This window comes from Octodon degus, unplaced genomic scaffold (assembly GCF_000260255.1).
Source record: "Octodon degus isolate 3935 unplaced genomic scaffold, OctDeg1.0 scaffold00102, whole genome shotgun sequence".
NCBI classification, from domain to species: Eukaryota; Metazoa; Chordata; class Mammalia; order Rodentia; family Octodontidae; genus Octodon; species Octodon degus.
Window position 1 is genome coordinate 2,684,978 of NW_004524678.1, and position 18,321 is coordinate 2,703,298.

At 46.1% G+C, this 18,321-nt stretch overlaps 1 protein-coding gene across 1 annotated transcript; it reads right to left on the reverse strand.

The window, feature by feature from the left end:
- Window positions 1–1,045: 1,045 nt before the first annotated feature.
- Window positions 1,046–14,623, reverse strand: Ptger2 (prostaglandin E receptor 2). Its single transcript, XM_004638790.2, has 2 exons — window positions 13,290–14,623; window positions 1,046–2,019 (listed from the first exon to the last, which is right to left on the reverse strand). The coding sequence occupies exons 1-2, from the start codon at window positions 14,109–14,111 to the stop codon at window positions 1,774–1,776; spliced, it is 1,068 nt and encodes a 355-aa protein (XP_004638847.1). The 5' UTR covers window positions 14,112–14,623; the 3' UTR covers window positions 1,046–1,773.
- Between the last annotated feature and the right edge of the window lie 3,698 nt (window positions 14,624–18,321).

Here is an 18,321-nt window from a genome sequence, read left to right on the forward strand (position 1 = left end):
AAACAGGAGGATTACTCTGAGTCTGAGCTGCGTGGTGATACCCTGTACCAAATACATAAAGATTATGCTGGAAGACTGAAAACTGATAGCAAAACTTCCAATGCCAAGGACTCATTGAATATTTTATAGTCTCATTTACAATGCAATCACACTTTAAAAACCTGCCAAGTCAGGCCAGGAGTTTGGCTCAGTGGTGGAGCTCCTGTTTCACTGTGGTAGGCCCTAGGTTCAACCTACCGCTGCCAAAAGACAACAAAACCCAAAGCAAAATGCTGTTCATATTAAATGTAACATCTCCACTTTTGTTTTACTTGAAAGATACTATATCTACATTATTTATAAAATGTTATTTGGGTAGTTCATGAAGTATTCCATTTTAAAATTCTGTTTGATAGTTTTTTTGGTAACATTTCACAGAAGTTTGCACAGTGACTATGATTAAACTGTGTAAATTTGCTGAAATATTTTGATGCTGAGTTTACACTATGCCAAACATTTAGAAATACACTAAGAGATGACTCATTGTTACATGATTTCTTATATAGTATGACTCAAACCATGTTCCTTAAATAAAAACACAGACAGATGAATTTTGCTGTAACCATCAACTTAAAAAGAATATTTTAGGAAGGGACTTAATATCACCTGAACAGAGCTCCAGAATATATGATTTTTTTTTTTTTTTGTATTTTAGGGAAGGGTCTACAAGTTGTTCAGGGTCTCACTACTAGATTGGACTCATAGTGATCTGCCTGGTTACAGCCTCCCAAGAGCTGGGATTACAGATGCGTGCCACCACGCCCAGTCTCTACTGCTGTCTCAGTGTGCTCCAGGAAAAGGGCTGGTACAGCAGGCCCGGGGATCAAACCCTTGGCCCCTGGACTTGCTTGTAGATGTTTTAATCCACTGAGCTATTTGGCTAGCCCTTCAGAATATATGAAGAATGGGCTAAAGTTTCAAGTTTTCATCCCAATACTTGGCTTCAGCTAGTCACATACATCCACATCCACTCCCCCGGAAACAGAAAGAAGAGCATCACTCACAATTAACTGTCTTAACAACCATTTTATTATTTCTGGTTGAGAAGAAAATTCCTACAATCTTCTTGATTAATATCAGTATAGGGATGTTATGAAATAAATAACCTGGCCATTGGACACAGGATCCCTAAAGGGCGGGTGTAACAAACTGATACTACCTCACGGAGTCGGCCCTGGTACATGAGTAACACTAGAGAGACCAGAGAGCGCTCCCACCGTTACAAACATCAGGGTAAAAGTGCCAATGACTTTTGACATCATCGTCCAAGCCAAGGGACCCTTAAATAATCACAGCACAGCAGCTCGGCTGTCTTGGGTGCTTCTGCATGTTGATGTGCTAAAGAAACGCATGAGGTTTCACTTAGCCTGATTCTGACTCTACACTATGTTTATAACAGCAATAGCACAGACATTTAACATAGGAAAGACAAACCACACACCACGTGTTCTGTCGTGCAGCAGGAAAGCTTACATCAGAAGCTCACTGGATCTTAAGGACTGGTTGTTCCTCCCCACACCACACACAGTCCGCAGTGGGGAGAGGTTTTATCGACACCTCCAACACCTTCCATGAAGTATCCTGTCAGCATGCCTGTAACTCAAAGCATGGCTGAGATATTTGTTTACTGTCTTTTATTAGGGTAGTTTCACTGTGTTTATATGCTAGTCTTTTACATTTCTCCAAGGAGCCATTTCCAAGTGTCTCCGAGAGGCCGCTTAGCAAAGGACACCCTCATGACTGTCCACAAAGGTCAGCCTGCTTACTGGCGTTGGACTGCGAAGAACAGGAAGTTTGTGCTACGTCTTGAGTCCTTAGTGGAGTCTGACAACACAGGACAGAACGCATGAGTCTCAGGACAGGAGGTCTGAGGATGACGAAGACCCAAGGGTCAATGATGGAATTAATTGATAAAAATCTAAGAGCTTGGAGGTCCCACTTTTTCTTTCGGGAAGAGGTTTCATTCATATATGCAAAGATCTGTAAAAAGCAAAGGGGAAAAATGATGTTAGTTTACACTGTAGCAATGGACAGGCTTACATCCCCTGCTAGTTCCTGTAGTCTAACCATGTTTTCTTTTTTGGTAGTGGTGGTAAAGAGGGTGGGTAGCAGGGGCTTGGGAGATGGCTCAGCGACATAAGCACCTGCCTGGCAAGCTGCAAAGTCCTGAGTTCAATCCCTGGTACTGCAAGAAAAAAAGAAAAAAGAAAAAAAAAAGTGTGGGTAGCAAAACTTCATCCTTCTTCCAAGTTTTCTATGGATTATAATTAACATGGACATCATGCACAACTGTTTTGTCATTGGAAAAATGTCCAATACCAAATACTCTATTGAATATTTTGTACTGTCATTTATAATGCAATCATACTTTAAAAACCTGTCAAATTGCAGACAAGAATATGGCTCAGTAGTAGAGGTTTTCTTGATACTTGGAATAAAATCTTTTAAAAATAACAATAGTAGTAATAATAGTGTTGTGTTTGGGGTATTGTAAGGGGAACAACACAGGACACATAATTCATAAGATTATTTTATAACAGTCACCCAAAGAGTCATATATATAAAAGAGTGCAGGGAATTTGTCCACACACTAAGACTAAGGAATGCAGCTGAGAGCCTGGGTCCCACGGCAATGCCCTACATGAGTGCAGCTGAAGACCTAGAGCCCACCACAATGCCCCCCACAAGTCCACTGGAGGCCAAGCCCCCACAATAATGTTCCATGCAAGCCTGTTTCATAGATCTGCACGGGGAAGGCCCTAAAGGCAGTGGTGGAAGCTAGAAAGTCTGTGCCTGCAGGCTGAGGGGTCTGCAGTGGAGCCAGGAAGCGACACTCAAAGCAAGCACCAGAGATCCCTGGAAAGTACCATAGTCGTCCTCAGCAACAGTGAGGTTCTGAGCTCCTCTGGCGATGAGAACAGCCAAGTCTGTATCAGGAAATCCAGGGCAACAAGCTTCTCCGAGACACTGAACAATGCACCATCTTCCTCTCTGGAGCCAGGAAGTGATGCTCAAAGAACCGGAGCTCCCCCAAAAGGAACTGCAGCTATTTCCAATGACAAGGTCCAGAGCTTCTTTGATGATAACAGTTGAGTTCATTAGGAAAGCCAGCATGACAAAGTCATCTAAGAGAACCAACAGCAGCCCCAGGAAAACGAACAGGTCCAGCAGCTCCCCGCACTTCTCTTCTTCTCCAGTTCCGCCTCTTACGCTGCAGGCAACAACCCTCAGGTGGGCCTCGCACACCCAGCACCACGTTGGTTCAGCTCAGCTGGGTGTTACAAGCTGACCTCCAGTTACCAGTCCATCCCAATAATATGCCTTGATCAATAGCTTAATGTATGTGTCATGAATTGTACTAGCTACTAAAACTGCTTTATTCGTAGTCCTTACAAAAACTGGGAAGCTTAAGCATTATCTCCCTTTAACAGATGAGGAGGCGATCTTCAGGAATGTTGATAATAGCGTGTCACATCTCTTTCCAAATCCCTCATCTGCTTTAATTCAGCAAGACGGGGCAAGCAGCATATTACCATCAGTAGGAGCACGGGCGCTGGTCGCGGAGCTGCTTCGGCTGAATCATAGCTCTGGATATAGCTTTAGCATCACAGATAAGAAAACTAATCTTTGTGACTCAATTTCCACATTTGTAAAACAGCGATAACAATCACAATACCTAGTTCACAGGGATGCTGGTAGCATGCCAGGAAGATGTGTGTTAGCTACTTTCACGCGCTCATGTGATAAGGAATCCACAGCATGAGTTACTATTATCTCCACTTCAGTGATGGGACCACTGAGGCGCAGAAATGTTAGAGACTTTCCCGAGTATCCAGCGCTGTCCAGTGGCTCAGTCAGGATACAAGTTCTAACTCTCCAGCTGCCTGTGCGTGGCTCATTGTGAGGGATTTCCAGGCTCCTGTTAGAGCACAGGCTCCTAAGCACCGGGGAACAGATGCATCTCTACACTTGTGTCTGTTTTTAAAATTGGTTGCCTCCCTCTTACCTGATTCCTTAGCTATTTCGGAAGCCCTAAAACTTTTTGGTCAGATTGGAAGGAATGGAACTGTACGACTCGGTAGAGATAGAGTGCTTCCATGTAGTTTACAGACAGGAGAAAGACAATCGTGGATCAGGCGTAGGCACTGGGCTTCAGGGACTTTTTGAGTTGTGGTAGTCTCTGACTTAGGGAGCCACCCTCTCCTTCCCTAGAGAAAGAAGGAATCGCAATCATTTATTCCCCCCAACCCCCACTGACTCTGCAGGCCGCTGAGAACTGGACGTACCAAGAAAATTGCAGGAGAGAGAAAAGTACTCATCTTGGGTTGCTTATGTTAGGACAACAGCAGAAAGGGTTGGCAGCCAGAGGTGTTTATGCCAGAGAATCTTGGCATAGGGAGCGGAGAAAACATTTGGCAAAAGAGCAAGGAGAAAGAAGAATTGATAGTGGGTTTCTCAGATCACAGAGAAAAGAAAGCAGACAGCGATATACAATGGAGTGTCAGTTTTGTCAATTAAACTACTTCAGATGTGAGATAATACAGTCTCGTGTATTCAAGAGGTGATTTCTAACAGAGGTTAGAAATTTAGGATAATGATGTATGTGAATCTGCTGGATGAAAATACATGAATCAGTACACACGTGTACATGCCTAAATTAACACGTTAGTATGCAAAAGTCTGCAGCTGACTGCGTGCTTTAGTTTCCACAGAGAACGTGTTAACACTTGAGTGGCCAGGAGGACAAGGGGAAGGCCTGGCATCTGCTGCCACAGGTCCCTCGCCCCCTGTGACGATGAGTCAGGCTTTCTGCAGAACCTTCCCTGCAGCTCCCCAACTGCTTTGAGCATGACAGGGGAAAGAGAAGTGAGAGAGGCCTTCAGAGCGTGAAGCAACTCTGTACTCTCTCCTTTCCTTTTCACCCACCACAGAGGGTAATTTTTAGAGTTGCTTAAAATATGCATTTTAGGAGGTGGCCAACAGTTTGTGGAAGACCATTTCTTCTTCAGTGACCTTCGTTGTTCTTGTCTTTGACCTTCCTGCTTTCTCCTCTGGGTCTTGGTTTTTTTTTTTTTTCATCTAGAGTTTACCACTTTTTGCAGCTTGTTTTGTTTTGTTTTCAACCATGATAAAATATACACAATGTAAAGTTTACTATTTTAGCTATTTTCAGGTGTAGAAGTCAGTGGCCTGAAGTACAGCCCTGCTATTATCAAACTACATCGTTAGTGTTTTAATTTTTTCTGCATACAATGATTTGAGAGAAGTGTCTTCTTTTTTTTTTGTCATTTGAGACAGGGTCTTACTATGCAGTTCAGGCTGAATTCACTATATAGCGGAGGCTGGCTTTGAACTCACAGAGATCCTTCTGCCTCAACTTCCTGAGTGCTGGGATTACAGGCTTGCGCCACCACCCCCGGCACTAAACTAATCTTTTAATGATTAAAAAAAAAAAATCTATTAAAATCCTTAGACTGGCCGATTCTTAGATGCAGCAGAGGACTCAGCTGGGCAGGTGTCTTTGACTCACAGCAGTACTAGCTAACCCAAAAACGTCCCCTAGGCCAGAAGCCAATATTCGTCCACCTTAATCATCCCAGTATCAGGACCTGCAACTGGGCACTGCTCTGTCCCTAGGGCTTACAGCCTGCTTCAGCTATTCCAAGTAGCCGATCCTGAACTGTCCACCTTGCCGTCTTGCCACCCCAGGGGAGGCTGTGGCCCAGCCCTCCCCCGCCCCATTCCCTGAGCCTCTTCCACGTCACCTTGTAAGTGCACTTGACCAACTGTGACCTGAAACAATGAACTGCAACTGTCCCCACCATCTGTCTCCACACGAAAGCCAAGCCTGTGTCTCCCTAGCCACGCACCCTGCAGCCTAGCTGACCCCGAGCTTTTAATGAGTTGCATGGGCCACCGGTGATGAGTCAACGCTGTGTCTGTGAAATTCTACAGTTCCGATTCTGAGTCTGGTGGAATTTGTGTGCTTTTTGCATATACATCTAATGCATTCACTGTGAGAAAAATACCAAGAGCTAACATAAAAGCATGTCAGTTTTAATTTTGTAGGGAAGGTCCTCCCTTTCCACAGGGATTTCAAAAACCATGGGGCTTGTGACAGTCACAAATGGCACAGATGAGAATTATTTGTGCTACTTTGGAGTTGTCTGAAGCAGCTTCCCATGGAAAACTTCAGGGGCTGTTTATTTAAACCACTTTCCTGTCTTTAATTGCATTAGGAAGTGGGTTCAGAAATTTAGGGTAAATGAGGACAATGTTTGATTGATCATTGAAATCGTGTAGGGAGCTTTAAAATATTCCAATCTGATTTCCAGTACTAATCAATCAATCAATCAATTTAGACGGGGCTAGGATATGGCTATGCTAATGGATGCTGAGGTTGAGAACCATAGCTTTAGATTTTTTTTTTTTTAACCTAAAACCTGAAATGCTTTCAAATATTCATTTATCTCACTCAAAAAACAAAAGACTCACTTTGGTCTGGTCAATCAAAATAATGAGCTTCTAGCTTCAGTCCCTGCTCATTAACACACAATCTGGTTTATTTTTGAAAATTTAGTTGCACGGAGATGGCCGCTGACACTAAGGGCAAAGTTATCACTGCGCTCTATACGGCGCTGAGCAAATTAAAAGCCTTATTTGGTTTAATCCTATACAAACCCACCAAGTCTTATTATTCCCATTTTAGAGAGGAGGAACCCAAACTCACACTCTGGGCCAGTAGGGAATGACGACGTCAATCTGAAGTAGTGGGAAACCAAATGCAGCCACTACTTAAGCCACTACACACCGTACGGTCATCCAAATAAAGAGCTTCTGAAATAAGGTTCCGGATGAAACTCACAAGGGACAGGCAGGCCCATGGGCTTGTGGGAAACTTCCCTTCAAAGGTGTCCTGAGGGCTTGTGGTGATCACTATTCCTGCTAATAGATGGGGGAACTATCTCTATCCAAGTAGCTATTTGGCTTTCTCGGTGCCTCCTGTTTCTTTCACTCTTATCCATAGCTGAACTGCAGGCATTGCTTGTTACTGTGTTTCTCTGCCTCTGGGAGAGAGTAGGGTGTCCTGGACTATAAGCTTTTTTTTTCTGGTTTATATATCATTTCTTTATTGTATGATCACATATTAAATCCTTTTCTTTCCACAGACCAAGGAATCCTATGGTCAGCCTTTGAACATTCTGCATTTGTTTGTCAGTCTTGTGTGGAGCATCTTGTTTCAGTCAGTGTTGACACAAGGCACTGGAAGCTGCCAAGCAGGCCCTGAATATGGTGCCTGATGTTGCATGGTCACTTCCTACTTGCTATCCGATTGGACTATAAGCTTTGCACCATTAATTCTTTATTTATTTATTTATTTATTTATTTATTTATTTATTTTTTGTCGGGGGGTAGAAAATTTTCCAGGTATACAATGCCTTAAGGGACTCCTTTCTTTGACATCACAAGTGCTTTGTGGTGCAGGGTAATGAAGACCATTTCCATCAGAAGGAAAACCTGAAGCCTAGAGGGGCTCTCGGATGAGCATGACCTTTGCCTGGTGCATTTCAGAACAGAAAGAGAAGAGCAAATGCTGGGATTGCCCTTCTGGGACTATAAACTGTGGGATGGTAGCTCTCATCCATGAGGGAAAATGGTGGGCACTGCCTCTCAGGACTTCTAGGACAACATTCAGGGTGCTATGAGCGGTCCATGGAGCCGGAGTTGGGAGCGCCTCCTGAGAGGATCTTCAGCCTTCCCTAGATGAAAAGTTCCTACTCCTCAGTCTTTCCCATCACACAGTTGCCTCGTTTTCAGGGTACTGGAAGTCTGTTTTGTGTTAGGGGTCGTTTTAGGCAGCAAAATACTATCAGAAAAATAGAGCTTTGTGGACCTCGATGATAGGAGTTGGGGTCCAGTAGTCCTGAGCTCAAGATCCAGATGGGGAGTGGTGGTCAGACACCAAGAACAGAAGACAGGGGGTGCCAGGTGAATGGACCAGACTACAGATTAAGTGGGCCCTCAGGTTCTGGCTAGAAAGAGATCTGCTAATGACATTATCGAAACATTGCATCTAACCATATTTATTCTCTTTTAAAAAAAATACTATGACTGACTTTTGACATGCCAAGGAGTATACCATATCAAAAGTTTTTTCTTTTTCGTAAGCCAAGAACCTGCCCTAAGCTACCTCAAATATCAATGAAAATATGGTTGACACAAGGATAAACATAATGTACAAATTCTCTTTTGGAAAAAGGACTATGATTTTCGCTAAGTTTCTTTCTTTCAATGTATTTGGTATGCGGTCTCACTATGCAGCTCCGACTCATAGTGATCCTCCTGTTTTCAGCCTCCTCAGTGCTGGGATTACAGGTGTGGCCACCAAGCCCGGATGCGGTCACCAGCTCAGAGTACCTAGGGGCGGGACCAGGGCAGCATGTAGTGCCGGGATCGAACCCTGCTCCCCATGCTTGCCTAAGAAGGCACTTAGACCTCTGAACTATCTTGCTGGCCCTACCAAAGTTTCAATTGTGCCTCTGTTTACAATCCCCATTGCATAGTATCAAATGACAAAGGAAATTATGTCACGTGAGAACAGCTCATAAAAGAACTTTCTCTTAAAAGGTAATGTGTATTCAAAACTGTCTCACTAGTCATTACACACATCCTTAATGTCTGAGTTGATAAAGGACCTAAGGGCATACATTTACAATATCACAGGCAAAGTTCACAGTAGTTATGCCCTGACATTTCTGAATTTCTTTTCATCCCTAAATGAACTGTTGTATTTGGCATGTATGTAATCAGCCAACTCCAGACCAGCTTTGCAACCTGCCTTTCTACTACATTTTACATAAGTACCAAGAATGAACAGGGAGCTCTGCTACTGTTTACTCACTTTATTCTGAACTGCACAGATCAGATTTCCACTAATCAGATTTACCTAGAAATTATAATCCTGAAGAATGTGTAAAGATGAATGCATTTTTAGAATGAGTCAATGATGCCTTTTTGAAATGTTAGAAGTGAGCAAGAGGTAGGAGTACTCTGTCTTAATGGCATGTGAAAAACCATTTGAAATGACCTGAAACGATCCACAATTAGCAAAGTGGTGAGAGAATGGTTTGATACTGGTTGGAAATTAAGAAGTGAACAGTATTTGAGACAAGAATGGGAGTTTCATGTTTTCTGTGTTATTCCATCTCAGGAAGAAAAAACTTTCTATTTGTTGTAGTGAAATTTGACAACAGCTGATTAACATAAGGAGGAATTTATCAATTTATACAAAACTCCCTTAATGGATAAACAGTTCGGAATAAGTTGCTAGTCTCATGCATGATTTCCATGGAACAGCCAACATAATGTCACTTTCCAAACACGACATGCTTTTTGTTTTATCTCTAAAGAAATGTTTTATGTGGACCAGTGGAAGATTTTATGTGAGGAATAATCTGATTGTTTCTTAATTTAGACCATCATTTACATTAGCCAACCTCTTCAAATCTCAGTTTCAGACTTTTATTTTATGGGTCTGTGGAGAATGAAGAGGAAACTCCACACTCTGACCCAGCTTAGCTCCCTTGAGCTGACTAGGAGTGAAAGGTCCTTGCCATTTTAGTTTCAAAGTTAACAAGTTGGAATTAAAAATGCAAAGTAATTTATTTATTTAGTGCAGTGATGGGGCCTCGTAGATACTAGGCAAGCCCTCTGCCATTGAGCTATACCCCCAACCCCCAAATATTTATGTCTTCATAATTCTCTTACAAAACTTTGGATTCATTTTCTCATGTTACGCCTGATGTAGCACCTTCTCTCTAAAGCATTACAATCAGTGTGTAGTCTCCGTGCTTCCGCTGCCAGGACTTGAATCCCAGGTCACCCCTCACTAGCTGTGGGACCTAGGAAAAGTTACTTTGTTTCATTAGTATGACAGAAATCATAACATTATCTATTTTATGGGTTGTTGTGAAGATAATAAGTTACCACGAAGTTAGGACTCAAGACTCTTGCATGTCTTTTTTGGCATTGATAAAAATGATATATGAGGTTATATGACCCCGTGTCAGGCCTTTTTTTTTCTTTCCATTTTGAGGATTTTACTTCCCAAACTTTGCAGGCTCTAGTGGGAGCTACGACTCCACTCTGCCCAAACCCTAGGGCAATAGCTGGGATTAGTAGTTCTACGTTCCCTAAATTGCCCAGTCTCTTCTAATGCTAGGTGCTGTGGGACAGGCTGGTGTCCCATGGGGCACAATGTGTGCAGTGCCCTTGCTGGGCTGTGGTTTGATCCACTTTTGCTAGCCACAGAAAGCAGCACTTGTGATTCTGAGGCAAGAATGGCAGGCATAGGGTACTACTGTTTTCTGCATTTTGAAGAAAATTAGCTGGAATCTCTCAAGTAGCTTTACATGGATAACTTATTTGAATTGGCATGGTTTAAATTGAGTTAACTAAAATATGTAATTAATTTCATCTTTTTTAACCTTTGCTATATGGCTTCTAGAAAAATTCAAAAGTTCACATGTGGCTCACACCGTATTTCTGTTGGACTGTGTGCTCTGTCTCTGGAGAAACAGGAGAATTTCTCAAGTCAGCCGTAAACCTCTGTCTGCCTTCAGTGCCCGGCGTAGGAGGCATGCAAAGGATTCTTACCTTGGGTGGGAGATTGGTGCAGACCACTTCTGACCATAATTTTAGTGTGGGTCAAGTAGAACAAAAAGACTTGAGGAAGCTAAACACACCCTTGGATCAAAGGCCAGGCACTCTAACATAGAAGATTGTTTGAATTAAACAGCAGTCATGAATTTAGAATGGTCGAATCAGCCCTCAAGAAATAAATCTATTGCAGTGTAAAGGGTTATGCAAGGGCCGGATACTAATAATTATTACCAATGATCTATTGACAAAATAAAGCTAGTCAATGGCCAGGGCTGATGTCCTTATTAAGCAATGGGTTCAACTTTCTCCTTTGTGCCTGCGGGATTATCTGTAGCTCGTCTGGCTGTGATGTCATGCTAGTTGCAAGGCAGGTCAGCCGGGCTGGCTTCCTGATGCTCCCTGGTAATCTTTGCAATGAATACATTCAGAAGCGAACACCAGAAGTATTTTGCAGGTAGTGTCCGTTCTAAAGGGTGATTTCACAGAGCTAAGCCTCATAAGCTTCATCTAGCCCCCAAAGCCCTAAACAGGCAATCTATGTTAAAAATAAAAACAGTTTCAGAGCAAACCTCTTCCTCCTCTTCTCCCCTATCTACCCAGACTTCTGGATCTCAGCCCTTTCTTTTGGGCACCTTGGGAGCTACTCCAGGCGAACAGTAATGAGGGATAATATCTCAAATATTTATATTTAAAAACCAACATATGGCAATGCTGGAAACCTCATGATAAAGGCAATATTTACATGAAGCCATGGGAACCTGTTGAAAGTTACTGCCTTTACTTATAAGGCTTTGGTATCTCAGTGGGCCAGTCATGGGGAGACCTTTTTCTTCTTGCTTGCCTCCTCTAAGTAGCATAAGAAAGGGAGTAACAATCCTTCGCGCAAATGTGTGGTCACCCTTGAGCCCACTCCCAGGCCATTTCCACAGCTGGATGTGGAGAGCATGTTTTCATACACACTCATTAATGGCAGATAAAGCTCCAAGGGCTCACAGCCTAGTTCCCACCAGCCTGACAGGCACTCCCCTATTTGGATACATTTATGTCCCTTGAGTTGCATTCTGTTGTTTTAGGAGCATGAAGTGCTTTCTTTCGTAATGTTTTTCCATCCTAGTCCCAACTCCAAAGCTCTTAGCCCGTGACATAATTAAAAGTTCCCACTGTAAAACAAAAAGCACAGGAACTCTGTTGGTATCTACTTTTCGATGTTTCTCTATCTACCACAAACTCCACTGCTCAGGGTGTCCTGGTTCAGAGGATGTCTTTGACAAACTTGCCCTCACCCCACGGTAAGTGTAAGCTGCAGGTTCAGGCCAGCTTCTGCACAGACAGAAGATGGGACTCAAATGGGAGGTCAGGAAGGGCTTGGGCAAAGAGAATGCAGCTTCAGCAGGGAACACATCTGAACTTTCAGGACCATGTGCTTTGCCACTTGAGGATGAGGGTAACCAGAAGGGGGCCAGGACAGAGTTATTTCCCCAGCTTCCGCAAGTAGGACCCGCTAAGGCCAGGCATCTTGTCTTTCTTTATAAACTCCTGTTTTCTAGCTGCTGGAGGCCAGAACAGCCTCAGGGTGTGCTGAGCCTTTAGGAAGCTGGAATCCAGCATGGGAGAACTGTTGAGCAGGGGCTGGGGAGATGGCTCAGTAGAATAAGCGCTTGCCTGGCAAGAGCAAGGGCCTGAGTTCAAGCCCTGGTTCTGAAAAAAAAAAAAAAAAAAAAAAAAGAACTGTCGAGCAGGTTGCTAAGGGGCAGCACCCGGAGCCCTTCAGGCCTTCCTTCCCTGAGAGGAGCCAGCTGTTCTGTGTGGAGCTTTGAGCTCAAGTACACAACCATAGAAGGAAGAGCACCTGTGTATCTGTGTATATATATATTCCTGACGGTGACACCAGAGGATGTTTCTTAAGAGGTTACAAAAGCCTCCTTGGGAGGCCTTGCAGAAGCCTAATGGGGTTCCCCCACAGGGCAGTCTTTTCCTCCTGCTCACGCATTTCCATGGCTACAAATATTTACACTCAAATATGTAAATCGGGAGACTGGAGACTGGGTGCTTAAACTTTAGAGACAAATAATGATCGCTCGGAACTTCCGCTACAAGAAGCCTCTGCTATTTTCAAGGGCAGCTGGAAGGCTACAGTTGGGAACAATGTTTTGTTCCACTGAAGCAGAAGGCAGAGCATGGAGAATTGGCCCCCGTGGGTGGGAGGTACAGCAACAAACTGCAGCTCAGGGTGGCCACCTTGTATCAAGGACCAACATCCTAAGGTGGCCAAGAGTGGAAGGGGTCAGTGTCCAGTGGTGGCTGGGCCGGCCTTGGTAGGTGTCAAGGCTCCCTTTAGGGGTACAGTAGTACCATCCGGGTACCAACACTAAGTTAGCGACGCCCACGGGCTAGGATTGCGGGAGGAAGGAAGTGGGGTAAAGGCAAGAAGCGAGAAGAGGGCAAGGCGATAAACAACATTAAACTTAGAACGTACTTTTTCAGTTGCCAGGAGTTTGTAGGGCGGCAGGAACCGCTGGGGGAGAGAAAAGCAGAGAAGGTGGCACTGAGCTGGGCTGGAGACGCCCGGGAAGGACCGACTGACTCACCGCGAAGGGCAGGGAGCAGACGGCGAAGGTGATGGTCATGATAGCCAGGAGGATGAGGTGGTCTACCTCCTCCGCCACCGACAGCCGCTCGGCTCTCCTGCGGGGCCCTGGGCCGACGCTGGAGGACGAGGGTCCGCAGCGGCTCCGTCGGCCCCGGCGGTGCATTCGGACGAGGTTGAGGATGACACTGAAGTTGCAGGCGAGCACGGCCACGATGAGCAGCAGCAGGACGCCGGCGTAGAGCTGCAGGTACGTGGAGCGGCGGTGGCGCACGAAGCACCAGGTCCCGGGGCAGTACTGCTCGTACTGGAGGTGGTCGAGCAGCGGCAGCGCGCAGAGCAGCAGCGACGCGGCGTAGATGGCAGGGAGCACGGCCAGGCCCCCGCGGCGCGACAGGCGGCGCTGGTAGAAGTAGGGGTGCCCGAGGGCGAGGTAGCGCTCCAGCGCCATGGCGAGGAGCATGAGCATCGTGGCCAGGCTGAAGAAGGTCATAGCGAAGGCGAAGTAGGTGCACGCGCGGCCGTCGGGCTCCAGCGCCAGCAGCGTCTGGTTCCGCGCGTACGAGGCCAGCACCACCGGGCTGATGAGGCAGGTCCCAAGCAGGTCGGTGAACACCAGCTCGGTCACCAGCACGTGGAACAGGGACAGAGCACCGCGACCCGCGTCCCCGCGCCAGCGGCGGGCCAGCAGCGCGAGCGCCAGCAGGTTCCCCAGCACCCCCGCCGAGAACATCACCGCGCTGATGGCCGGGCTCTCGCCCGTGGGGAGCCACTGGCTCTGCTCGCAGTCCTCGGCTCCGGAGTCATTGGAGGCGTTGCCCATGGCGCGCCGCGTGGAGGACGCGGGGAGGACGAAGATGTGAGGGTCCGAGCGTCCCAAGGCCCGCAGGGAGAACGGGGGCACTGCGATCCCCAGCGCGCGTCCTTGCGCTCCGGGCAGCCGCGCTCCAGAGTCCCCGCCGCGCGCCCAGAGGCCGTGCGGGCCGCATCCGGCCGCCCTCGAGGCTCCTGCGTCCGCCGGGCCGCGTTGGCCCCGACCTCCAGCCCCAGACGTGGCCGCCCCGCCCTCGCCCCGCGCCGCCCTGGGGCGGACCCGGGAGGGGCGTCGACACCCGCGGTGCCCGCGCTGTGACCCGGCCTGGGTTGTGCGGGTCCCAGCGCGCTGGCCGGATCGATCGCGGATGCCAGAGTGCCGAGCACGGAACACCCGCCCGGAGGAGTTGAGAGCCGGGCCGGCGGGAGCCGTCTGGGAGGGGCACGGGCACTTTCGGGGTGTGGATCAGGATGACAGGAAAGTGAAGCCACTCAGCACACCACGGAGAGGTTGGAGGGCTGGATCCCATGAGCTGTGGAGACCCACGTGCCCTCTGTGGTGTGTGTGTGTGTGTGTGTGTGTGTGTGTGTGTGTGTGTGTTAAACTCCCAAGATTAAGGGCGAGACCACAGATGGGAGGAAGTGAAAATCCCATCCTATGAACCAAGTGCGCAGGCCCCGGCCACGCTGATTTGTCACCCGCTTTGCCTTTTCCTGTGTCGACACCATAAAGAATAACCACTTGTGTAAGCAACCTTAAAAAAAAGGAAAACAGTGTTTGTGTAATTGTAGAGTTGTGTTCGGAGTCACAGCTTGAGCACTGCTCCGCAAGATCAGTCCTGTGAAGGCAGTGGAGCTTCTCAGGCCTAAATCTTTTTGTATTCAGTTAACCATGCAAGGCCCATTGGAAAGTCACCCTGGGCAGTGAATGACAATGGACCAGTTTCAGAATGGAGCTGCAAAAAAGAAAAGAAAAAAGAAAGAAAGAGAAAAAGTTGCCAGCAGAGTGTGTCATAACTATGGAGTTGTGAAAATAGGCTAAGTAAAGCAAAACTCAAAAACCAATTTGAGCCAGCTGTGGTGGCACTCACCTGCAATCCCAGCACTTGGGAGGCTGAGGCAGAAGAATCAATGTGAATTTGAGACCAGCCTGAGCTACATAAAGTGAGTTCAAGGCCAGCCTGAACTGCCCAGTGAAACCTTATCTCAAAAAAGAAAAAAAATTAAAGGAAAGAAAAATCCAGTTTGACAATGACTAGCCCATCAGAAAGGTCACCGTCCCTCGGGCTCACACTCATTTTTCAATCTCCACTCCATCCACTGGAGAGTTAGGATTCCCACAAGGAATTGACAAGAGAAGTAGTTGTGGTGTTGAGGGGAAAGAAAGGCTTTTGTCTGCAAGCACACCGTGGCACTGTCTGCTTGGTCACAGCTAGGGACAGTGCATTTCCTCTGTGTGACTATGTCAGCCTGTAAGGAAGAGCCTACAGGGTGTCCAGGGTCTCACTACTAGACTGGACTCCAAGAGCTGGGATTAAAGGCGCACACCCCCACCCCACCTCTCAATGGCCATCTCAGCTCTCTCCCGGGGGCGGGGCAGGCACTGCAGGCCCGGGGATGGAACCCCTGGCTCCTGAGCCTGCTTGCAGGCACTTTAATCTACTGAGCTATTTGACCCGCCCTCTTCAGACCCTCAGCTTTGCAGGGAATGGGGTCCGGACCTCTGCAGTGTCTTTTAGGCTGTAAATGCCAGGTTGGAACCATCACCAGTCTTTGCCAACGCTGATGACTCCCTGGCCCCAACCTCACCCTGCCCAACCCCAAACAACAGGGAAGCTTGATTGGGATGGAGATTTGCTTCTCAATAGAGAAACTTGGGAGTCTCCTTTACAGCACAGTCCCTGCATTGTGGTTTTACTGCTAAATATTCTTTTGAGTCATGATATTTCACTGTGTTTATTTTCCAAGTGTTTTTATGTTTTTTCTATTTTCATAAATCCCCTTTTCAACAAAGGGGGGTTGACTCTTCTCTATATATTTGTTTCTAGCTTTCGTTTGGATGGGTACTTGTCCCTGACTTTAATGGGTAATTCCAGATTCACACCCTTACTCTTTTTCCCTTTCCTTCCTAAATCCCACCTCTGACTTAATCCAGCACTGTGGGAAGACTTGCACAGAGGTGTGTGGACAACCAGTCCCTGGTGACCCAGAGATACGTTGGACCCCAAGCATGCTGTTGACCCTGAGCTGGAGGAGCTGGGGACGATGCCTGCATAAAGCCCTAGCAGTGAGCTTAGGCCAGCTTCGGAGCAGGGGTTTCCATGTCCTCAGGTACATGCAAGGTGTGATACAGGGAGATGGCATGGAGTCGGGGAAGTGCCTTACCTGTGGGGAGGTATTTGACAAGAGGAAGGGCTGCCAAACATTGCAATGCCTTTTTAAAATTTGTCCCCAGCATCAAGACAGAGAAATTATGTCTATGCTTACACCTATATCTCTATCTACACTTACGTCTCTATCATCTATACCTATGTATCTCTGGTTTAGCAGTTGAGCCATGCTCTGTGTGGACTGCAAGGGTTAGTGTGTAACCCCTGGTTCCTCAGCTAAGCCATTAGATGTGTTCCTGTAAAGCCAAATCTTGTCTTATCTTTTCATTTAAAAGCTTCTTCTTCCCATTGTTAATTTTAGTATCAGCTGCTCAATACAATTTCAGTTCACAAAGAGCCAGAAAATAGATGAGCACCCTCAATTCTAGAACTGAATCATAACACTTTGCTAATTCTTAAATTCCTGGTTGTGAGGTCATTGTGTTTTGGGGACACCATTGTGAGGACTGATTTTATTGTCTACTTGTCTAGTTCCTGGAATGTCCAGGTACTGGTTTTAGCAGTGTCTCTGAATATGTGTCTGCTGGGTACTCTAGGTGGACCAAGGAAAGCAGATGGCCTTGCCCAAAGTGGATGGGCTCCATACATACTTCAGGGTCTGACTAGAACTGAGAAGGGAGAGGAAGAGAATTCTCAGCTTGCCCTAGGACATTGGTCTTTTTCAATCCTTGGCATTTCTATAGTTCTCTATTTATTTATTTATTTATTTATTTATTTATTTATTTTTGGCAGAACCGGGGATTGAACTCAGGTCCTTGCACTTGCCAGGGAAGCACTTATTCTACTGAGCCATTTCCCTGGTCCCTTAAACCAGGCCTTTTTTCAATGGAGTCAGCTTGCTTTTTTTTTTTTTTCCGAAACCGGGGATTGAACTCAAGCCCCTGTGCTTGCCAGGCAAGCGCTTATTCTACTGAGCCATCTCCCTGGCCCCATAGTTCTCAGACTGGAATCTACACCATTGAGTTATCAGCTCCAAGACCCCTTGAAACTGCATCACTGACTTTACCTAGTGGACGTGTATATAGTCATGTGCCGTTTACTGCCAGGGATATGTCTGAGAGTTCTGAGAAATGCTGCACCCTTCACAGATCTGCAGAGGCACTTGGCTTAGTACATGCAGGAGCCCAAGGAGAGTACGCGGCAGGAGCTGGAGGAACTGCAAGCCTGGTTGCTGCCTCATGTAGTAAGGAGAGCTGCTGGTAGGCAACAGGGCGTGAGAGCCACAGATTTGCATAAATATAACAGGTGCTGGCTCACCGGCACCTGTCAGAGCTCATGCTCTGTGGTCCTTGGGACCAACACTAACCTGGAACGGTGCAAGAACTGACAGGAAGGTCTGTGGCAGGGCAAAACTGTATGCAGTGTGGAGCTATATAAACTAAGAACAACTATACTATCACTAGACAGTGCAGTTTTTTGAGGCTGTCTAGTATGGAGTTCATCGTTAACTAGAACATTGTTATAGGACTTGTAGCTGTATATATATGACACATCTGAGCACATGCCATATATATATATATATATATATATACTGTATATGCATATATGTGTGTACTGTGTATATATATACATATTCAGTTGATTCTGTTGCTCTGGAGAACTGTAATATATTATGCAAAATCTAAAATTCACAGTTTTCATTTATATATCGGCAAACTGAAAGGACTTGGGAAGACAAGTTACTTACCATAGGTTATTCTTTAAAAGAAAGCAAACTCACCCTGACTAATTATATATACTGATACCTGGGAACTAAGCTACTGCACTGCAGATGGTAATTTGTAACAGTTGTTTCATGATGGGAGTGCCTGTCATTGTGGTATTTTGAAT